The sequence below is a fragment of the Stegostoma tigrinum genome, chromosome 14, assembly GCF_030684315.1.
Source record: "Stegostoma tigrinum isolate sSteTig4 chromosome 14, sSteTig4.hap1, whole genome shotgun sequence".
Classification (NCBI taxonomy): domain Eukaryota; kingdom Metazoa; phylum Chordata; class Chondrichthyes; order Orectolobiformes; family Stegostomatidae; genus Stegostoma; species Stegostoma tigrinum.
Genome location: NC_081367.1, coordinates 52,345,412 through 52,365,553, shown reverse-complemented (window position 1 = coordinate 52,365,553; position 20,142 = coordinate 52,345,412). Strand labels below are relative to the sequence as shown.

The 20,142-nt window shown below is 41.4% G+C and overlaps 1 protein-coding gene across 1 annotated transcript in view; it reads right to left on the bottom strand.

Moving 5' to 3' along the window:
- Positions 1 to 20,142, bottom strand: part of meltf (melanotransferrin) — a 78,394-nt gene that overhangs the window by 42,686 nt on the left and 15,566 nt on the right. Inside the window, exons 5-7 of the mRNA XM_048541860.2 lie at positions 15,812 to 15,968; positions 11,237 to 11,304; positions 5,883 to 6,070 (exon numbers count right to left, since the gene is read on the bottom strand). Coding sequence (XP_048397817.1) covers positions 5,883 to 6,070; positions 11,237 to 11,304; positions 15,812 to 15,968 — 413 coding nt within the window. The remainder of the gene's footprint in view (positions 1 to 5,882; positions 6,071 to 11,236; positions 11,305 to 15,811; positions 15,969 to 20,142) is intronic.

The following is a 20,142-nucleotide window of genomic DNA, read 5'->3' as shown; positions in this document are numbered from 1 at the left end:
CCGACCAGGGAGTCCAGAACAAGGGATTACAGTTTACAGTATGACCGCTAGGCCACTTAGAGCCAAGATAAGGAGAAATTCCTTCACCCCGAGAGTAATGAGCCTGTGGAATTCTCTGTCACAGAAAGCAGGCGAGGCCAAAACATCAAGCATTTCCAAAAGATTGAGTTAGATATTGTTCTTAGACTGATGGGCTCAAAAGGTATAAGAAAAAAGCAGGAACGGGGTACTGAATTGGATGATCAGCCATGATCATGCGTGATAGCAGGGTAGGTCCGAAGGAGCAAAACAGCCTACTGCTGCTATTTTCTATGTTCCTATGTATTGTTCCGACCCAGTTTCATGGATTTATCCAGGAGCTCAATTTATCTTTCTATTGATTCCAAGGAGAATGAAATTCATGGTGTGGATGACAATTTATTCTATATTTCTTAAATTCTGTTCTGTAATTAAATGAGTTTATTACCAACAGATCTCCCAGCCCTAGAGGACAGAAACTATGAATATGACCTACATAATCCAATTCCTCTGTAATCTAATCAAAAAGAAATATAAATAATTTCAACACTAATTAGTTGAGTCTATTTGCTCCAAAATTCAGACTGCATATGGATGCCACTTTAAGACCTTTGAGAAGTACCATCAACATTGGTTGAGAAAGGAATACCAATGATCTTGAGACCAAGGATCAATTCCACCTCCCAGAAACACCTGCCAAATGTATATTGGGAGATGTGGCTCTAGGATCAGGTTCATCAGTCACACAAAGACCCATAGAACCCATGACCAGTGACATGGAATTTCCTCAGTGGACAATCATACTTGTTAGTGAATGATTGCAGATGACAATTCTATTGGAGAAAGCAGTAGTTTTACTGGGCTTGTGATCCAGAGACCCAGGCGTTGAAGACATGGGTTTCATTTGAATTTAGTTGACATGACTGGAATATAAAGTTGGTCTCAGTGATGCTGACCATAAAATTATCATCAATTGTTGTAAAAACCCACCTTGGTTGACCAATGTTCTTTAGGGAAGGAATTCTGTCATAGTTAACCAGTTCTACATATGACTCCAGACCAACAGCATTGTGGTTGGCTGAGGGTAGTTAACGGTCAGTCAATCAGTTCAATGACAATTAGCAGTGGGCAAAACACACATAACTATAAGAATAATCCATAAATCCTCAGAAAAGCTGCAGTGAATCAACGAATTGCTTCAAAAAAATCGTTATCTCAGCTTACTATAGGCGATGATTATTTGAACCATCTTTTTACTTCTATAACCAACACTGCAGGAAACCCAATTGCTGCTCGAATCAGACATGTAAACTATTAGGAAACAGCACGAATAATACACTTTGTTTGATAAAGTCATGAAAAAAGCTACTGAAATTAATAAAAACGGATCCCAGCAATAATTGGTTGAATTTCCAATGTGCAAGGTGCAAAGAACTGCAAGTATCATGAAGTTTTCATGCAATCAATGGTTAGGATTTGAAAGGGACTGATGTAGTGACTTTCAAAAAGGATTGGACAAAAATTTCAAGGATTTAAAAACAAAACAAAGATATGGAGATAAAGTGAAGGAATTGGGCTAACTGGATCACTCTAGAAAAGAGCTGGCACAGGCTTACTGAGCCAAATGAGTTCCCATTATCTCTCACCTTTTCTATGCTGTATTATGTTCAAGTTGTACGAGATGAGATGGCCACTGGGTGGAGCTGGTTTACAAAACAGGGATAGCTTTCATGGTCTAATTGCCTTCACTTAAACATGAATTCTTATGTTCCAACAAGCTCTAATCTAAGGTAACAATGAGTAGAGCTGGATGAACACAGCAGGCCAAGCAGCATCAGAGGAGCAGGGAATGCTGACATTTCGATTCTGGACCCGAAGTCTCCTTATAAAGTCCCTTTGTAATGCCAAGGTTTATCATCTTACTTCAATGATTCATTCCTCAATTTCAGAAGTAATGTTACACATATTTAACATTGAAAAATTGTTAGAGAATGTTCAAATGGAAGTTAAAACTGAACATTTAAATAATAAAATATAATAAAGTCTGATCAACATGGCTCCATGTAGGGGTTCATGCCTAACAAAATTATCATTCTTTGAGGAAGTAACAAGCAGGATAAAGAGGAACATAGAACATAGAACAGTACAGCACAGAACAGGCCCTTCAGCCCACGATGTTGTGCCGACCATTGATCCTCATGTAAGCACCCTCAAATTTCTGTGACCATATGCATGTCCAGCAGCCTCTTAAATGACCCCAATGACCTTGCTTCCACAACTCTGCTGGCAACGCATTCCACGCTCTCACAACTCTCTGTGTAAAGAACCCGCCTCTGACATCCCCTCTATACTTTCCTCCAACCAGCTTAAAACTATGACCCCTCGTGTTAGCCATTTCTGCCCTGGGAAATAGTCTCTGGCTATCAACTCTATCTATGCCTCTCATTATCTTGTACACCTCAATTAGGTCCCCTCTCCTCCTCCTTTTCTCCAATGAAAAAAATCCGAGCTCAGTCAACCTCCCTTCATAAGATAAGCCCTCCAGTCCAGGCAGCATCCTGGTAAACCTCCTCTGAACCCTCTCCAAAGCATCCACATCTTTCCGATAATAGGCGACCAGAACTGGACGCAGTTACTGCTCCCATTACCCAAAGTGACTGCATCCCATTACCCTCAGTCACTGCATCCCATTACACTCAGTCACCGCATCTCCTTTCCCTCAGTCACCGCATCTCCTTTCCCTCAGTCACTGCGTCCCATTTCCCTCAGTCACTGCGTCCCATTTCCCTCAGTCACTGCGTCCCATTTCACTCAGTCACTGCATCTCATTGCACTCAGTCACTGCATCCCATTTCCATCAGTCACTGCATCCCATTTCACTCTGACACTGCATCACAGTTGCCTCAGTCACTGCACCCCAACTCACTCGGTCACTAAATCCCAACTCCCTCGGTCACTGAATCCCAACTCACTCGGTCACTGCATCCCATTTCCCTCAGTCACTGCATCCCATTTCCCTCAGTCACTGCATCCCATTTCCCTCCATCACCGCATCCCTATTCCCTCAGTCACCGCATCCCTATTCCCTCAGTCACCGCATCCCTATTCCCTCAGTCAACGCATCCCATTTCACTCAGTCACAGCAACCCATTTCCCTCAGTAACTGCATCTTCTTTCCCTCAGTAACTGCATCTCCTTTCCCTCAGTCACTGCATCTCCTTTCCCACAGTCACCGCATCTCCTTTCCCTCAGTCACCGCATACCATTTCCCTCAGTCACCGCATCCCAGTTCACTCAATCACTGCATCCCATTTCACTCCGTCACTGCATATCATTTCACTCCGTCACTGCATCCCATTTCCATCAGTCCCTGCATCCCATTTCACGCAGTCACTGCATCCCATTACCCTCAGTGACTGCATCCCATTTCCAACAGTCACTGCATCCAATTTCCCTCAGTCACTGCATCTCCTTTTCCTTAGTCACTGCATCTCCTTTCCCTCAGTCACTGCATCTCCTTTCCCTCAGTCACTGCATCTCCTTTCCGTCAGTCACAGCATCTCCTTTCCCTCAGTCACTGCATCTCCTTTCCCTCAGTCACTGCATCTCCTTTCCCACAGTCACTGCACCCCAACTCACTCGGTCACTGCATTCCAACTCACGCGGTCACTGCATCCCAACTCACGTGGTCACTGCGTCCCAACTCACTCGGTCACTGCGTCCCAACTCACTCAGTCACTGCATCTCCTTTCCCTCAGTCACCTCATCCCATTTCACTCAGTCACTGCATCCAATTTTGCCCCAGTCACTGCATCCCAGTTCACTCAGTCACTGCATCGCATTTCCATCAGTCCCTGCATTCCATTTCACTCAGTCACTGCATCCCATTTCATTCAGTCATGTCATCCAATTACCCTCAGTGACTGCATCCCATTACATTCAGTCACTGCATCCCATTTCGCGCAGTCACTGCATCTCGTTTCACTCAGTCACTGCATCTCGTTTCACGCAGTCACTGCATCGCATTTCCATCAGTCCCTGCATTCCATTTCACTCAGTCACTGCATCCCATTTCATTCAGTCACGTCATCCAATTACCCTCAGTGACTGCATCCCATTACCTTCAGTCACTGCATCCCATTACCCTCAGTCACTGCATCCCATTTCCCTCAGTCACTGCATCTCCTTTCCCTCAGTCACTGCATCTCCTTTCCCTCAGTCACTGCACCCCAACTCACTCGGTCACTGCATTCCAACTCACTCAGTCACTGCGTCCCATTTCACTGAGTCACTGCATCCCATTTCACTCAGTCACTGCATCCCATTTCCCTCAGTCACTGCTTCCCATTTCCCTCAGTCACTGCATCCCATTTCACTCAGTCACTGCATCCCATTTTGATCCGACACTGCATCCCCATAGTATATTTGGATTTTCAACAGGCATTCAATAAGGTACTGCACACTAGGCTACTTAATAAGATAAGAACGTAAGGTTTTGTGTGATAGTACATGAGCAGAGATAGAGATGGCTAACTAATAAATGACAGACAGTTAGGATAAAGGAGCATTCTCAGGATGGCAATCTTTAATTAGTGGAGTGCCACCATTATTTACAGTACAGAGGTCCCAGATTTATATGAACATTTGAGTTACAGCCACTCATTTATAAATGTGATCCTGTAGAGTGATGTATCAATAATAATTTTAAAGATTGAACAGACGAGTGTTTCCTTTTACTTATGAACATTTATTTCGTATTGTCCTGCATTCTGTTCCAAATTGCATATAAATCAACTTGCAAACAGACTCACGAATGGAACCCATTCGCAACTCGGGGATTGCTTGTATATATTTAATGATTTGGATGAAAGAATAAGTGTACTGTTGCCAAGTTTGTAGGTAGTGTTGATGATGATGATGATGCAAAGTCTACATAGGGATATGGACAGGTTAGTGAGTGAGCAAAAAATTATAGGAAAATGTGAGGTTGTGTACTTTTGCAAGAATAGTGGAGCTGAGTACCAGTTTAATGTAGAAAGCTATGGAACAGAGGGATTTGGTGGTTCTCATGCATGCATCATAACAAGCTAGCATAGAAGTTTAGGTCATAGGGAAGGTAAATGGAATGTTGGCTTTTTAAGGGAAATGGGAGCATAAAATTAGATAAATTTTGTTAAAACTAGAAAAGGCACTAGCTAGACCACCCCTAGAATACTATGAATGGCTTTGATCACCTTATCAAAGGATTGCTTATTGGCATTGATGGCTGTCAAAGAAAGATTTAGTAGGTTGCTCCCAGGTATGGAGGGCTTATCTTATGAGGAAAAGTTGACTACATTGGGTCTGTACTCATTGGAAGTTAGGAAAATGAGAGGACACCGTCTGGGAAAATACACGCTTCTTCGGGCACTTAACAGTATAAGTGCTGATAGGTTGTTTCCCTTGTGGGAGATTCTGGGATGAGAGCATATAACTGGCGACACCTTACTCTGAAATTGAGCAGATAAGGAGGAATTTCTTCTCAGGGGATAGTGAAACTGTGAAATTCTTTCCCACGATGGACTACAGAGGCAAGATCGTTGAGTATATTCAAGGCTGAAATATAGAGAGTTTTATTCAGTTGGGCGTCAAAGGTCATAGGCAAAAAGTAGGGAAGCAGAGTTGAGGATTATTGGATCAGCCATGATCTTACTGATCGGCAGTGCAGACTTAGATGGGTTGAATGACCTACTTTTGTTCTTATGATTTGCTTTTATTATTTACTTTTTAGATTTAACTAAATAAGCATCCTTATTTTCCCTTGTTTATGTTTTTTTTTCAAATCTGAGGATTATGTTTGGTTCATTTGAGAGCAAGGTGTGTACCTGTGCAGCATCCAAAGCGTTGAAGACAACAATGCCATCGGTATCAGGTCTCACTGCAACTACATGGGCAGGCACTCTGGCAAGATGGCACATCCTCCAATCTGTTACTTCAGCACGACTTCCATCACGGCACAGAAGCTCATAATCACTTGAGCGAAGATTCTTTGCCCATGTTGCAGGATTACTTCCTGAAAAGCAGTTTATTGCATGCTTTAGCTAAATCATACTGAATTAATATTTCACAGGTAGTTATAGTTATGATTTACCACACCTAACTGGAAATTGTGGCTGACCTTTTGTAACACTGAGTCTGCAGTACAAAAAGCAACAGTTTATCAGTGATGCTTAACTCAACATTTCTCTAGTCATTTATTGGGACAATGTATAGCATTCCTTGACTCCAAATGATTAACATAGGCTCAACAGTGATTGATTTGAGCTCAAGAGCCCTACCACTTGAGCTGTAAGTTTGCATCAATCCCAAATCTGTTGTGATACTGAAATAAAATCAAGCATTTCATACAAAACAAAGAAAGATTGGGAGATGGGGGAAGGAAAGGGGAAAAAGAAACAAGCAGTCCTTGAACAATCTCACAGCTGTCACAGTGACACAATTACAAACAGTCATTTTCCAGTACCATAGTGTGCCATGCCACTCAACCAGGCACAGCTCCAGGGCTCTTGTGTACGTTACTAAAGGGCTTATGTCATCTCTACCATATATCTGAGTTGCAGTTGGTGCTGTTCTGATTTGAGCTGGTAGCATGTCTTTCTTTCAAGAACTCTGAAAGCAGGTGTAATCCAGACCTCCTACACTGAACGTAACAACTGCTAGAATTCAGGGAACAAAGCTGCGGATAGAGACACCCCACATCAAGAATAGCAATCAAAATAGGACAACCATCATGCTTTGGTGCAGGTTTATAAAGCAAAGTACTCAAAGTAATCCCATGATCTGCTGTTCTCGAAGGCTGTAACTTTTGATCATACTTTTGCTGTCATCCTTCCATTGAACACAAAGTAACAAAGTGTTCTTTGCCCTCAGAGTGAAATTTAGTTCTAGCCAGACTGATGAAATTGTCTCTCACACATGTACTGTCAATCTTTCATATTAAAGATACAGACTACTGAGTAATGGGTTGGATGGGGACAGGAACACTGTAATGGAAATAGAGCAGTGAATTGGAGAATGAAAATAGTGCCAAAAAGTGAACCAGTCAAGTAAATGTGAAATAGAGCATGAGGCTAAAGCAGATATAGCAATAGAGCAAATTAATTTCCTCTTATCTAGCGGCTTTGACCAGCAAAACCAGAGTGCTGAAGTGGATGAAATCATTCCTGCAAAGGAGACTAGGAGCAGATAGATGTCAGAGATAATGGGGACTGCAGATGCTGCAGAATCCAAGATAACAAAGTGTGAAGCTGGATGAACACAGCAGGCCAAGCAGCATCTCGGGAGCACAAAAGCTTTTGTGCTCCTAAGATGCTGCTTGGCCTGCTGTGTTCATCCAGCTTCACACTTTGTTATCTAGGAGCACATAGGTTCCTGGGATTAAGGTTTGGTTAGAGGCTGGCAAAAAGACCAAGCTTAGTTCTATGCAGCATGTATTCAGGGTTACCAATTCTGTTTTGGAGGAGGGTGAAAAATTCACAGTCTGACCACGTGACACCCTAAATCCCCATAGTTTGTAAATTGTGGTCTTGTATAGTAGTGTATGAAGTCACAAAAATCAACAGGTCAGCCATCAGCGGGCAAAGATGGTGGAAGCTGCATGTGGATAGGGAGGGCATTGGCAAAGGGGAAAAGAAAATCAGTGATGCAAATCACTGGTCAAGAACACATTTAACAGATCTGTGTTGGGAAGTAGGCTATGGTAAGATCTATGTCAGAATTGAGTAAGAAGTTTTGCAAGGAACATTCTTGACTTCAACAGCATCTTGATCCATCTTGTAAGTTTTTGATAATGAGTTTCTCGTTAGGCTGTGGTGAATTGCCAACTAAGGCACCTTGTTGCTGGCCCAACTCAGAAAAATAAGAGGGGTAGGCCATTCAGCCTGCTCCAACATTCAAAATGATCATGGCTGAACATCCAATTCAATACCTCTTCCCGCTTTCTTCTCATACTCTTTGATCCCTTTAGGCTGAAAGAACTATATTAAAATATTCATTGCTTTGGCTTCAAATGTTTCTGTGGCAGCTTAAAATTGGTAAGCAAGCTTCTGGTGCTTTTAAATATGTTGGTTTCGAGCTAAGGTAGGGTGAGTCTGATGTACTTTTACAACAAAAACAAATTTGCTGGAAAAGCTCAGCAGGTCTGGCAGCATCTGTGGAGGAGAAAACAGAGTTAATGTTTTGGGCCCAGTGACCCTTCCTCAGAACTGATGGTGGCTGGGAAAATGTCAGTTTATGTGCAGAAAATAGGGAGGTGGGTGGGGTAGAGGGTAAACGATAGGCCAGAGCCCAAAGAGAGAGAAAGACAGTTGGACAGACAAAGGATTTGCTAACGATCAGGCTGGGAGGATGAATGGTTGTTAATGGGGACTGTTAGTGACTAACAACAGGGGGTGTGTAATGGCAGGCTATGTGGTATCAAGGCCTGGTGTGTGAGATGGGGGCTGGGACATGGGGGAGTTTAGGCCCTAAAATTATTGAACTCAATATTGAGTCCAGACAGCTGTAGGGTCCCCAAGTGGAAAATGAGGTGTTGTTCCTCCAGCTTGCATTGGGCACTGGAACACTGTAGCAAGCCGGAGATAGAGATGTTGGCCAGGGAGCATTTTACAACAGTCTTCCTTAGAGCATGTCAATCCCATCAGCTGTTCATGCGAGGACCATACAAAAAGATGTGACTGCCTCCAAGATAAAGTAGACCAGCCATAATCAGATAGATTAATTGGTTATACATGTAAGATAAGACCAGATGCAGGGTTCGATGTGTTTGAAAATAGTCTTGTGATGAGAAATCCAAAGGCGGGGGCATCTCGAGAGTGAAAACAAATTAAAACAATTAAAAAGATTTCTTGCTGTAATTCCCAGGGTGACCGCAATGACAAGAAAATAAAAATTATCATTTTTAACAATGCCTTGCGTGCCAAATTTGCTGATTGATTTTCCAGTGCACATGGATTCACTATGTCTTATGGGAGAGAAGTGAGAAGTTGCCCTTTGGCTTTGCAGATGAAATAACAAGAATAGGAAAAATCACACCAGTTACTGAAACTCTTGCACTGGTTGATCATGCAATCTCAGAATCATATTGCTGTCCTCTCCCTATACACCTGGTTCCCTTTAACCGCAAGGGCCACGTCCAGCTCCATCTTGAATATATCTAATGAACTGGTCCCAACAGCTTCCTGTGGGAGAGAATTCCACAGGTTCACAACTCTGAGTGAAGAAATTCTTCCTCACCTCAGTTCTGAATGACTTACTCCTTATTCTTAGGCTGTGAACTCTAGTTCTAGACTTCCCCAACATCAGGAACATTCTTCCCACATCTAACCTGTCCAGTCCCATCAGGATTTTACATGTTTCTATGAGAGGCCCCCGCCCCTCCTCATTCTTCTGAATTCCAGTGAATAGAAGCCCAGTCAATCCAGTCTTTCCTCATACGTCAGTCCTGCCATCCTGGCAGTCAGTCTGGTGAACCTTCACAGACTGCCTCAAAAGCAAGAATGTCCTTCCTCAAACCTGGGGGACCAAAACTGCACATAGTACTCAAGGTGTGGCCTCACCAAGGCCTGTATAACTGCAGCAAGATGTCCTTACTCCGATACTCAAATCCTCTCACTATGAAGGCCAGCATGCCCCATTAGCTTTCCTCACTGCCTGCTGCACCAGCGTGCCAATCTTCAGTGACTGTTCCACCATGACACCCAGGTCTCATTGCAGCTCACCTTTTTCTAAACTACCACCACTCAGATAACAATATGCCTTCCTGTTTTTGTGACCAAAGTGGATAACCTCACATTTATCCACATTATTTTGCATTTACCTAGTATTTGCTCACTCAGCCAGTCTGTCCAAGTCACCCTGCAGCCTGTTTATATCCTCCTCACAGCACATTCTATCATCCAGCTTAGTGTCATCTGCAAATTTGGAGATATTGCATTCAATTCCTTCGTCCAAATCATTAATGTATATTGTGAACAGTCGAGGTCCCAGCGCCGAACCCTGCAGTATCCCAGTTGTGATCACTGCCTGCCATTCCGAAAAAGACCCGTTTATTCCAACTCTCTGCCTCCTGTCTGCCAACCAGTTCTAATTTCTTGTGTGGAACATGGTCAAAGATTCAAAATGCTGCAAAGGAAAATAAATGTCTGCTCTAGCAGGGATAATGTCCCCCATGAAAGAGATGCAAGAGATTAAAAGGTCCTCTGGTTCTGAACAGAACCTCAGACTATCAGTAAGACAGTCGAAGAAAACTACCTTTTTACACATCATGCTATCCTTCTTCAAAGTCTGCAGAGAATATATTTAGGAAGAATAGTAAAACCTCCAGGCGGTTCTGACAAAGAGTCACCAAACCCGAAACATTAACTGTTTTTTGCTTCACAGATGCTTCCAGGCCTGCTGAGCTTCTCCAGCAACTTTGTTTTTGTTGTTAAAACCTCCAGACTGTTTGAATTTGTAAAGTCAAAGACTTGGGGGTGCGGGTAGGGTAAATGGGGTGGAGTAAATGCAATTATATAAACAATATGTAAAACAGTAATAGTTATCAGGAAAAGCTTGGGGAAGAAGTTCTATACAGATTTAGAAGGGTTTGAAGCAGTTAACACTTGATTGAGTGCAATCAGCACCAATAATGTTATAGGATTTGGGGGAAAAGTAGAATTTTGTGGGACACAGACCCAAGGCTAAGACCTATCAGCTATGGGGAGTCTACCCTTAAAACCTGTAAATAGGTGAAGACATGCAATCAACTAAATCTTGTTTACTCTACAAGATTCTTTGTTTTAGACCAGAAGCTGGCTACCCTCGCAGACACTAAAACATGTAAGCCACTAAAGAAACCATACACTTAGAAGATAGGTGCAGCAGCACACACAACGTTCCCTAAAATGATGACGGTGCAGACTAATCTGAACAAAAGAGTCATCACATGAAGGGTAGTGAGCTTGATGTTTGGGATAGCTCTCACAGGACAGATTATCCTAAATCATATTCTTAAACCAAGGCAAGCTGTGAGAGGGGCTGTGGGGAGCTAAAAGTTTTTTTTTAATTAAAAAAAACTTAAAAGGGAACATATGGAAAGTACAGTTGTAATCAATCTATTTGTTTATCTTAATATTGCACAAATTCTTTAACAGATCAAACGTAAATGGAATAGAATGTAATAAGTTACACTGTAACTCACCATCTGTATTGTCCAGTACAGTAGAATGTTTCACAAAGGCAACATCACCTGCTTGTTCAGCTAAGCACCTACATTGAAAGAGGGGTACACTTAAATCGCTAGCTACAAGTAAATTGTATCTTGAGAGTAAAACATTGCAACTGTGACAAATGACACAGTTGTATAAAAACAAAACTTAATGAAAGAGCTGAGAAGGTCAGGCAGCACCTGTAAGGAAAAAATCAGAGTTAACATTTTGAGTCCAGTGACCCTTCCTCAGAACTGAATCAACTGACCTGAAACATTAACTCTGATTTTTTGTTTCACGGATGCTGCCAGACCTGCTGAACTCTTCCAGCAACTTCTATTTTTGATCCTGATTTACAGCATCTGCAGTTCTTTCTGTCTTAACACAATTGCATGCTGTTGTTATTCTTCCAGTTACCATATCCCTTCACCTCCAAACCTAATCCTAAAACAGCAGCCAAAACAGCCAAGCTGCACATGAATATTACAACTAGCATTCAAAACAATATTTTGCAAAATGGTTCTTTTTCTAGCAAGGGTTAATATCAGAGAGCTTGTCAGCTGTCTGCTTACATTAAAAAACAGGATGCCATCAGTGCCATTTGCTGTCAAGTGCACAACTGTGATCGAGGGAGCAAACAAAGGGAGTTCCACATTTACATGATATTTATTCCAAAAGGAGGGGCAGAGAGAAAACTGCACTTTAATAGCTCATGCTCAATATTACACTACTTTCTGAAATATAGTGCAATGAAGCAGAAAGCTTCACTTGGCATCTATCTGCTGAATTCCTGATGTCGATGTCATTACTATAAGAAGGAAAAAGTAGGACACAGAATCACTATCAGGGTACCTCGAAACTCCTTGCAGAAGGGGACTGGCAAGGATTGACACCAGATCACCCATATGTTATCTACCCATGGCTTGTTTGTGCCCAGGGAAGAATAAATTGATAAAAATAAGAATTTTTAGCAAATGTGTAGGAAGGCTGAGCTTCTCAATTAAGCATAAAAGACTGATAAATCACTCCAAAACATTAGAAAAGGGATAAACATTTTTTGAGGTTCAAGTACAGTACGAAGTATTAAGTTATATGAATGGTCAAATGATGCCAATTATGATATTCAGTCTTAAACAGGTCTGCAGTATGACATTCAATAAAATTAGTATGTATAGAACAGAAAATATAGCAGGTGCTAAAGTTCCTTTAAGAAAAGCATGATGTAGGAGCAAATTATTGCAGATGGTAAAATCTTACTTCTGTGGTGGGCAAATTATTAGAGAGGATTCTGAGACATCGTATTTACAATTATTTGGAAAAGCATAGTTTGATTAGAAATAGTCAGCATGGCTTTGTGAGGGGCAGGTCATGCCTCACAAGCCTTACTGAATTCTTTGAGGGTGTGACAACACACAGATGAAGGCAGAGCAGTGGATAAGGCGGATATGGATTTTAGCAAGGCATTTGATAAGGTCCCCTAAGGTATATTCATTCAGAAAGTAAGGAGGCATGGGATTAAGGGAAATTTGGCTGCCTGGATACAGAATTAGCTGTCCAACAGAAGACAGAGGGTGGCAGTAGATAGAAATTATTCAGCCTGGAGCTCGGTGACCAGTGATGTTTCGCAGCGATCTGTTCTGGGACCTCTGCTCTTTGTGATCTTTTTAAATGACTTGGATGAGGAAGTGGAAGGGTGGGTTAGTACGTTTGCTGATGACACAAAGGTTGGTGAAGTTGTGGAGAGTGTGGAGGGCTGGTGTAGGTTGCAATGGGACATTGACAGGTTCCAGAGCTGGGCAAAGAAGTGGCAGATGGAATTCAACCCGGAAAAGTGTGAAGTGATTCATTTTGGAGGGTCAGATTTGAATACAGAATGTAGGATTAATGGCAGGATTCTTGGTAGTGTGGAGGAACAGAGGGATGTTGGGGTACACTTCCATGGATCCCTCAAAGTTGCTACCTAAGTTCATAGGCTTGTTAAATGGCATATGGTGTGTTGGCTTTTATTGTCAGGGGCATTGAGTTTAAGAGCCGTGAGGTTGTGCTGCAGCTCTATAAAACCCTGATTAGACCACACTTGGAATATTGCGTTCAGTTCTGGTTGCCTCATTATAAGAAGGGTGAGGAAGATTTAGCGAGGGTGCAGAGGAGATTTACCAAGATGCTGCCTCGACTGGAGGGCATGTCGTATGAGGAAAGGTTGGGGGAGCTAGGGCTTTTCTCATTGGAGTAAACAAGGATGACAGGGGACTTGACAGAGGTGTACAAGATGATGACAGGCATAGATAGAGTGGATAGCCAGAGACATTTTCCCAGCACAGAAATTACTATTATGAGGGGACATAATTTTAAGGTAATTGGAGGAAGATATAGGGGAAATGTCAGAGGTAGGTTCTTTACACAGAGAGCGGTGGGTGTGTGGAATGAACTGCCGGCGGTGGAGTTGAGTCAGATACATTAGGGACATTTAAATGACTCTTGGATAGGCACAAGGATGATAGTAAAATGTAGTGTATGCTGAGTAGTTTGATCTTAGAGTAGGATAATAGGTGAGCACAACATCGTGGGCTGAAGGGCCTGTACTGTGCTGTACTGTTCTATGTTCTGTACTGAAAACAAAAAATGCTGGACATCACAATGGGTCATGCAGCATCCTGGACAGAAGGCAAGCTAACACTTCGAGTCTACATGACACTTCATCACAGCTGACGAAGTGTGGAGTCAGCATTTATGCAACAGTGTGGGCTGGGCAACGGAGTGCGGGGGAGAGAGGATGTTGATAATACAGATTAAGTGATTGGAATGTGAGAATGGCAGAACAATGGTGGTCTAACTGCCAGGCTGAAAAGAACAGACTGTCCCACTGGAGTGGGGGGACGAGAGACAGGACATGGTGAGAAAGGGAACATGATTTTGAAAGCAAGTTTTGATAAACACCTTGTCAAGCACCAGCAGTGAAATAAAAAACATGATGGAGTTTTGAGCAAAAAAGGTTAATTTGGCTTGCTGCTTTGGTAAAGGAGTTGAAATGCACGCTTGAAATGCCCAAGGGCACGCACAAAGGCTGTTGGAAACTTAAAGTGCCTGCTGCGCTAAGCAAAGATACTCCACACTGCGTTGGTTATGAGCACTTGTCTACTCATGCTCTCCTAATACAACCAGTTAAGTGGGAGCTAAGAATGTGTTAATGCGTGTTTCAATGGTTCTTGTGATGCAATGGTAGCACCTGTACTCTGAGCCAAGAGACCTTGAGTAAAATTCCACCTGCACCAGAGGTGTGTAATATGATCTCTGAATAGGTTGACTAAAAAAGTCTCTTTAGTTCAAAAGCTTCTTAAAGGCGTACTTGCCGTTTCATGTTCACTTGTAGCTGCTACTGTGAAAAGGGCCACTGGAACACTTCAGGTGTTTCTGGGCCACCTTGAAGACTTTCTCAGCATTCTAAAAGACATTTAACTCATTTGTTTATTGAATTTTCTTCCTAAAAATATTGTGTGCTGTGCTATTCACTTTATCAGATCCAACTGAGTTAAGTGTGTGGTTGGTCTCTGGCATCTTGCTAGGGATTCCGCTTGGTCTGCAGGAGGGAGGCCAAGAACAGCAGCATCATCTGCTACAGCAGTGACAACCACAGCACCGAGGAGGCTAAGGTGGTGTACTTTGCCTGTGCTGTTACAGGAAGCCCTTCCTCCTCTTGCAGACCTCAAGGACATCTCCAAAAACCTGTTGGTATTGTCTTTCAGTCCCTGGGTCATCCTGCAGTCTGCCAGTGTGTGTTAGCCAGCATGCTCTGCACCTTTAGTGAAAGTAGATGTGAGGGTCCCAATTACACTGCTTCACAAAAATTATGTCTAATCATCACTTAAGTGCCAGTCTGCAAAATACTGGTTTAGTGCCTGGAAACAAATACAAATTATAATAATAAGCAATTAGGAACATTTCTAAAACCAATTTCAGAGGCCAAGTCATATTAACACAAATAATGGTCATTATTAGCATTAATTAATGTAGGTCCTGCTGCCAACATTTCACCAAAATACCTCAGCTGATCTGGCCGTTTCTACGCTAAGTCATATCCTACAATTTAAATATTCTAATTCCACATATAAGACATTGGTTTTTGAAAGAATAAGAATTTTTTGATGAAAATTCCACATTGTTCCAATAGCCAACCTATAGTAACTAAGCCAGTTATCAAGACATTATCAGGATTTGCGCATTCTTTTGCTGTCATCATTCTACAGTAGTTTTGTGGTGTACTAAATCTCATGATAAATGCATTTGTCTCTTAGCTAAACATTTTTACCAGTACTAAAGGTAATCATTCTGTACTACTGAAACTTCATAATATTACAAGCCTCCCCATCAGCTGACTATACTCAGAGTATGGTTTGAACCTGGTGACTCATCAGCTGTAAGAATTAGCATTGCACCTCATAGGCCTATGAAAAAGGGATAATTTTTATCATGCTTATACTATATACTGTTAAGTGCTTGAAAGACTTGTCAAACTATTTGTTATATAATAAAAAAGTTACGACAAATGATCAGAAGTTAACGTGCAATACCTGAATGCTCCATTGTCACTAAAGTACCTCTCATTAGCATTGTCAGCGCATTTATTTTGATTTTTCTCGTCACCAATACACAACTGGCAGAGGCTTGATGGAAAGTGTATATTTTGTGCTCCAGGAATGCAGCTTTTAGAGAAAAACTCACTGACAGCTAAAAAGAAGAAAAATATGAATAATTAATAAGTAGTGTAAAGGCAACTCCTTTTAGGTGGTCCTGCTTGAAACACAAGCTCCTGGCATTAATTAAAATTCAATTAGAAAAAATTATGTTGCATAAACATTGGCATATATTTCTTACTACTAAATAAGATAATGATTCAAAAAGAAAAGAAAATTGCAAGTAATCTTAGATTTTGTCACAAGGTAGGAGATGAACAATTGTAAATTAGTTATCCACTTTACACCTTGCCCTGAGAGGCATTTTTTTGCCTTCCGTGGTCCCCAGTGTGCAGAAGGTAAAATTTCTGTAAGCATTGGGTGCATATGTCTATCAGATGAAAATGTGCACAAAGTGAGTATATCAGATTCAATAAATGAAAAGTGATCCATCATTCCAGGTTTCCATCTATTTAGTGTCCCATTAATTTTAGTTGCGTCTTGTTTTAGCCAGAAGTGCTCATCAATTAGTCATTTATTATGTTCATCTTAGATCCCAATTACAGCAAATAGTCACACAATTACCCCGTGTTTACACTCAAAACAGTTTTTTGACCATCTGTTGCTTGTACAAACTGTGTGCCCTGAAAAATCAGATGTTTGTGGTTCTCAACTTCTCGGCTCACCAGTCTGTAATTTTCCACTCATCCAGATTAATGGATATAGTAGCTTAATGGTTAGGCCATTGGACCAGCAGCCAAACTAATAATCTACAGAACATGAATTTGAATCTGACCGTGTCAATTTCAGAATTAGTTTTATGTTTTTAAAATTGTTATTATTAGTAAGGGTGACTGTGAAGTTGTTAGGTCTTTGTAAAAATGTCACTCATTAATATACTTTCAAAAACCTGACCCAAAATCCATGTGATACCAAAGCTAATACACACACACACACACACAATGTCCTGAGAATTTGAAAACCTTGGATGCCGTTCACAAGAGTGGCTCAAGAGGACAATAAGATTTGTAAATCATGCAATATTTTAAGATTATTGATTTGAAATACTAACTGAATGTTTCAGTGTTTTCTATTTTTAAGATTAGCAGCAGTATTTCCAGTTTATGTTTGAAACTTTTCAACTGATATTTTGGTTTTCTTTATTTCCTCTTCCGCTCTTTTGGTCAAGTGCTTTGTGTTAAACATTCTAGAATAGTCATTTCTTTTGGTACATCCACTACACTGAGATATTGGCTTTTCGTGTTGGGAATTCCCCACATCCTTCTGTTTATCAAAGACCATAATATATAGGAGCAGAATTAGGCCATTCAGCCTATCGAGTTTGCATGGCTATTTGATCATGGCGCAAATGTTTCTCAATCCTATTCCCCAGCCTTCTCCCTTTAACATTTGAACCCTTGCTAATCAAGAACCTATTTCTGTCTTAAATACACTCAATGACATGGCTGCCACAGCCTTCTGTGACAATAAGTTCCACAGATTTATCACCCTCTGGCGGAAGATATTCCTCCTTATCTCAGTTCTAAAAGGGTCGTTCCTTCACTCTCAGATTATGTCCTTGGTCCTAGTCCTACCTACTAGTGGAAACATCTTCTCCACGTCCAATCTATCCAGGTCTCTCAGCATACTGTAAATTTGAGATTCTCCTTCATCCTTCTAAACTGTACGGATTAAAAGTCATCAACCACTCCTTACAAGGCAAGGCCTTCATCCCCAGGATGATTCTTGTAAATCTCTGAAACCCTCCAAGACCAGAAAGAACCTTCCTTCAATATGGGGCCCAAAACTGCTCACAATATTCCAAATGCAGTCTGACCAGCGTTTTACACAACCTCAAGTACAGTACTTCTGATCTTGTACTCTAGCCCTCTCCAAATAAGTGCCAAAATTGCATTTGCTTTCCTAATTGCCAACTGACTCCAAAAGTAAACCTTAGGAGTCCTGGTTCAGAATTCTCTTAAGTCCCTTTGTGTTTCAGATTTCTGAAGCCTTTCCCAATTAGAAAATAGTCCATGCCTCTTTTCTTCCTAACAAAGTGCATAACTTCACAATCTCCTACAGTGTATTCCATCTGCCACTTCTTTACCCACTCTCCTAGCCTGTCCATGTTCTTCTACAGCCTCCCTGTGTCCTAAACACTATGTGTCCCTTAATCTGTCTTTGTTGTCTGCAAACTGAGTAATAAAGCCCTCAGTTCCTATGTCCAGATCGTCAATGTTTTCTGTAAATAGTTGTGGTTCCAACTCCACCGGTCACTGGCTGCATTTTGTGAAAAAATCTTCGCTTCCTGCTAGATAGCTAATCCTCTATCCATGCCAGTAGGTTGCTCCTAACACCCCAACAAAGATGTAGCTGTGCTGACTCAGCTCTATTTTACCATGCACTTCCACATACTCCACAATCTCGTTCTGAATAATGGACTCTTAAAATCCATCCAATGAATGAGGTCAGGCTGACCAACCTATAATTTTCTGTCTTCTGCCTCACTCTCTTCCAACTCTCTGGCACGTTCCCTGATACCAATGATTCTTGAAAGATAATCACCAGTGCTTACACAATCCCGTCAGCTATCTCCTCCAGAAACCTATGGCGCAGCCCATCCTGTCCAAGTGATTTATCTACCTTCAGACCTTTCAGCTTCCCCAGCACTTTCTCCTTTGTGATCCACTGGGGTTACCTCTGCCTCCTAACTCTCGAGTTCCAGTAATCTACTGGTGTCTTCCACAGTGAAGAATGATGCAAGTACCCATACAGTTCCTCTGCCATTCTTTGTTCCCCATTACTACTCCCTCAGTCTCATTTTCCAGTGGACCAAAGTCCACTCTTGCCTTTCTATATTGGAAAAAAAACTCTCAGAATCTTTTTTTTACGTTATTAGCTAGATTACCCTCATATTTCATCTCCACCCCTTCTTATTGCTTTATTACTTGTCACCTACTTGTTTTTAGAGGCTTCCCAATCCTCTGGCTTCCTACTAATCTTCACCATATTGTACATTTCTTTTGGTTTTATGCTGTCCCTGACTTCCCTTGTCAGCTATGTTGCCTCATCTTTCCCTCAAGTCTTCTTCCTTGGGATGAATTTCTGCTGTGCCTTCCGAATTAGCCCCAGAAACTCCTGCCATTGTTTTCTACTGTCTTTCCCGCTAGTCTCCCCTTCCAATCAACTTTGGCCAGCTCCTTCTTCACGTCTTTATAGTTAGTTTTACTCAATTACAACTTCATTTCATCAGATTCAAGCTTCGCCCTCTCAAACCGCAGGCTAAATTCCATCATACTATAGTCACTGCCCCCTAGGGGTTCCTTCGCCTGAAGATCCTTAATCAAGTTTGCCTCAAAGATAAGGAGTGATGCTAGGCATATCAACTTGCATCAGGCGTGGCCTTAATTGACATATTGTTACCTGTAAAGAGCAGTATATGCAGAACTGGTTCCATAGGTTCTAAAATCAGCTAAACACTAAGTGAAGAGCTGTACACACGACATGCCTTATAAAGCTAACACTCACTGTACCTACTGTCAACTGCACCTTCAATTCTGCTTTCATGTCCTAAAGTGAGTAAAAGTTCCCTAACTACTTTTCTACATTGTCAGCTATCAAATAGGAATTTCAATTGCTTTACATCAGATTATCCTGCAGACAAAAACTGACTTGCTGCCTTTACATTTGTCATGTCAATTACTAGATGTTTTGCTACCTCAGCAGCCAATGAAATGCTGAAACATTAATGAACATTATGACCAGCTATTCCAAAAGGTATTAACATTTTTGTTTCATGTATTGTCATTTACCTTTAAGGATTCCCTTAAATTGAGCTATCAGTTCTACTTTACAAAAACAGTTTACATTCCATTTCTAGGTTAGCTATGTCATCAATTCTAAACTTAAGGCTCAGTTTGGTCAGGAATTCACCTCGATGACATAGCTAGAGTTAAACCAGCTAAACATCCCAATTAATCAACAAAGGCCTAATCATCTACTTGTTATGTTGCTGCTCAGTGATGAACAAAGCTATCAAAAATAATAGATTTTCCTTTCAACACAATGATGCTAAAGGCTACTGAAGCTAGGTCCTAAATCTAAATTCACAGACTGAAATAAATGTACAAGAGAACTTGTAGACACTGCATTAGTTACCTATATGGGAAGAGTGCAATCATTAAAAGGCTGTATGGATTCGTAGGGAAATTAACATTCCAAGGTAGACC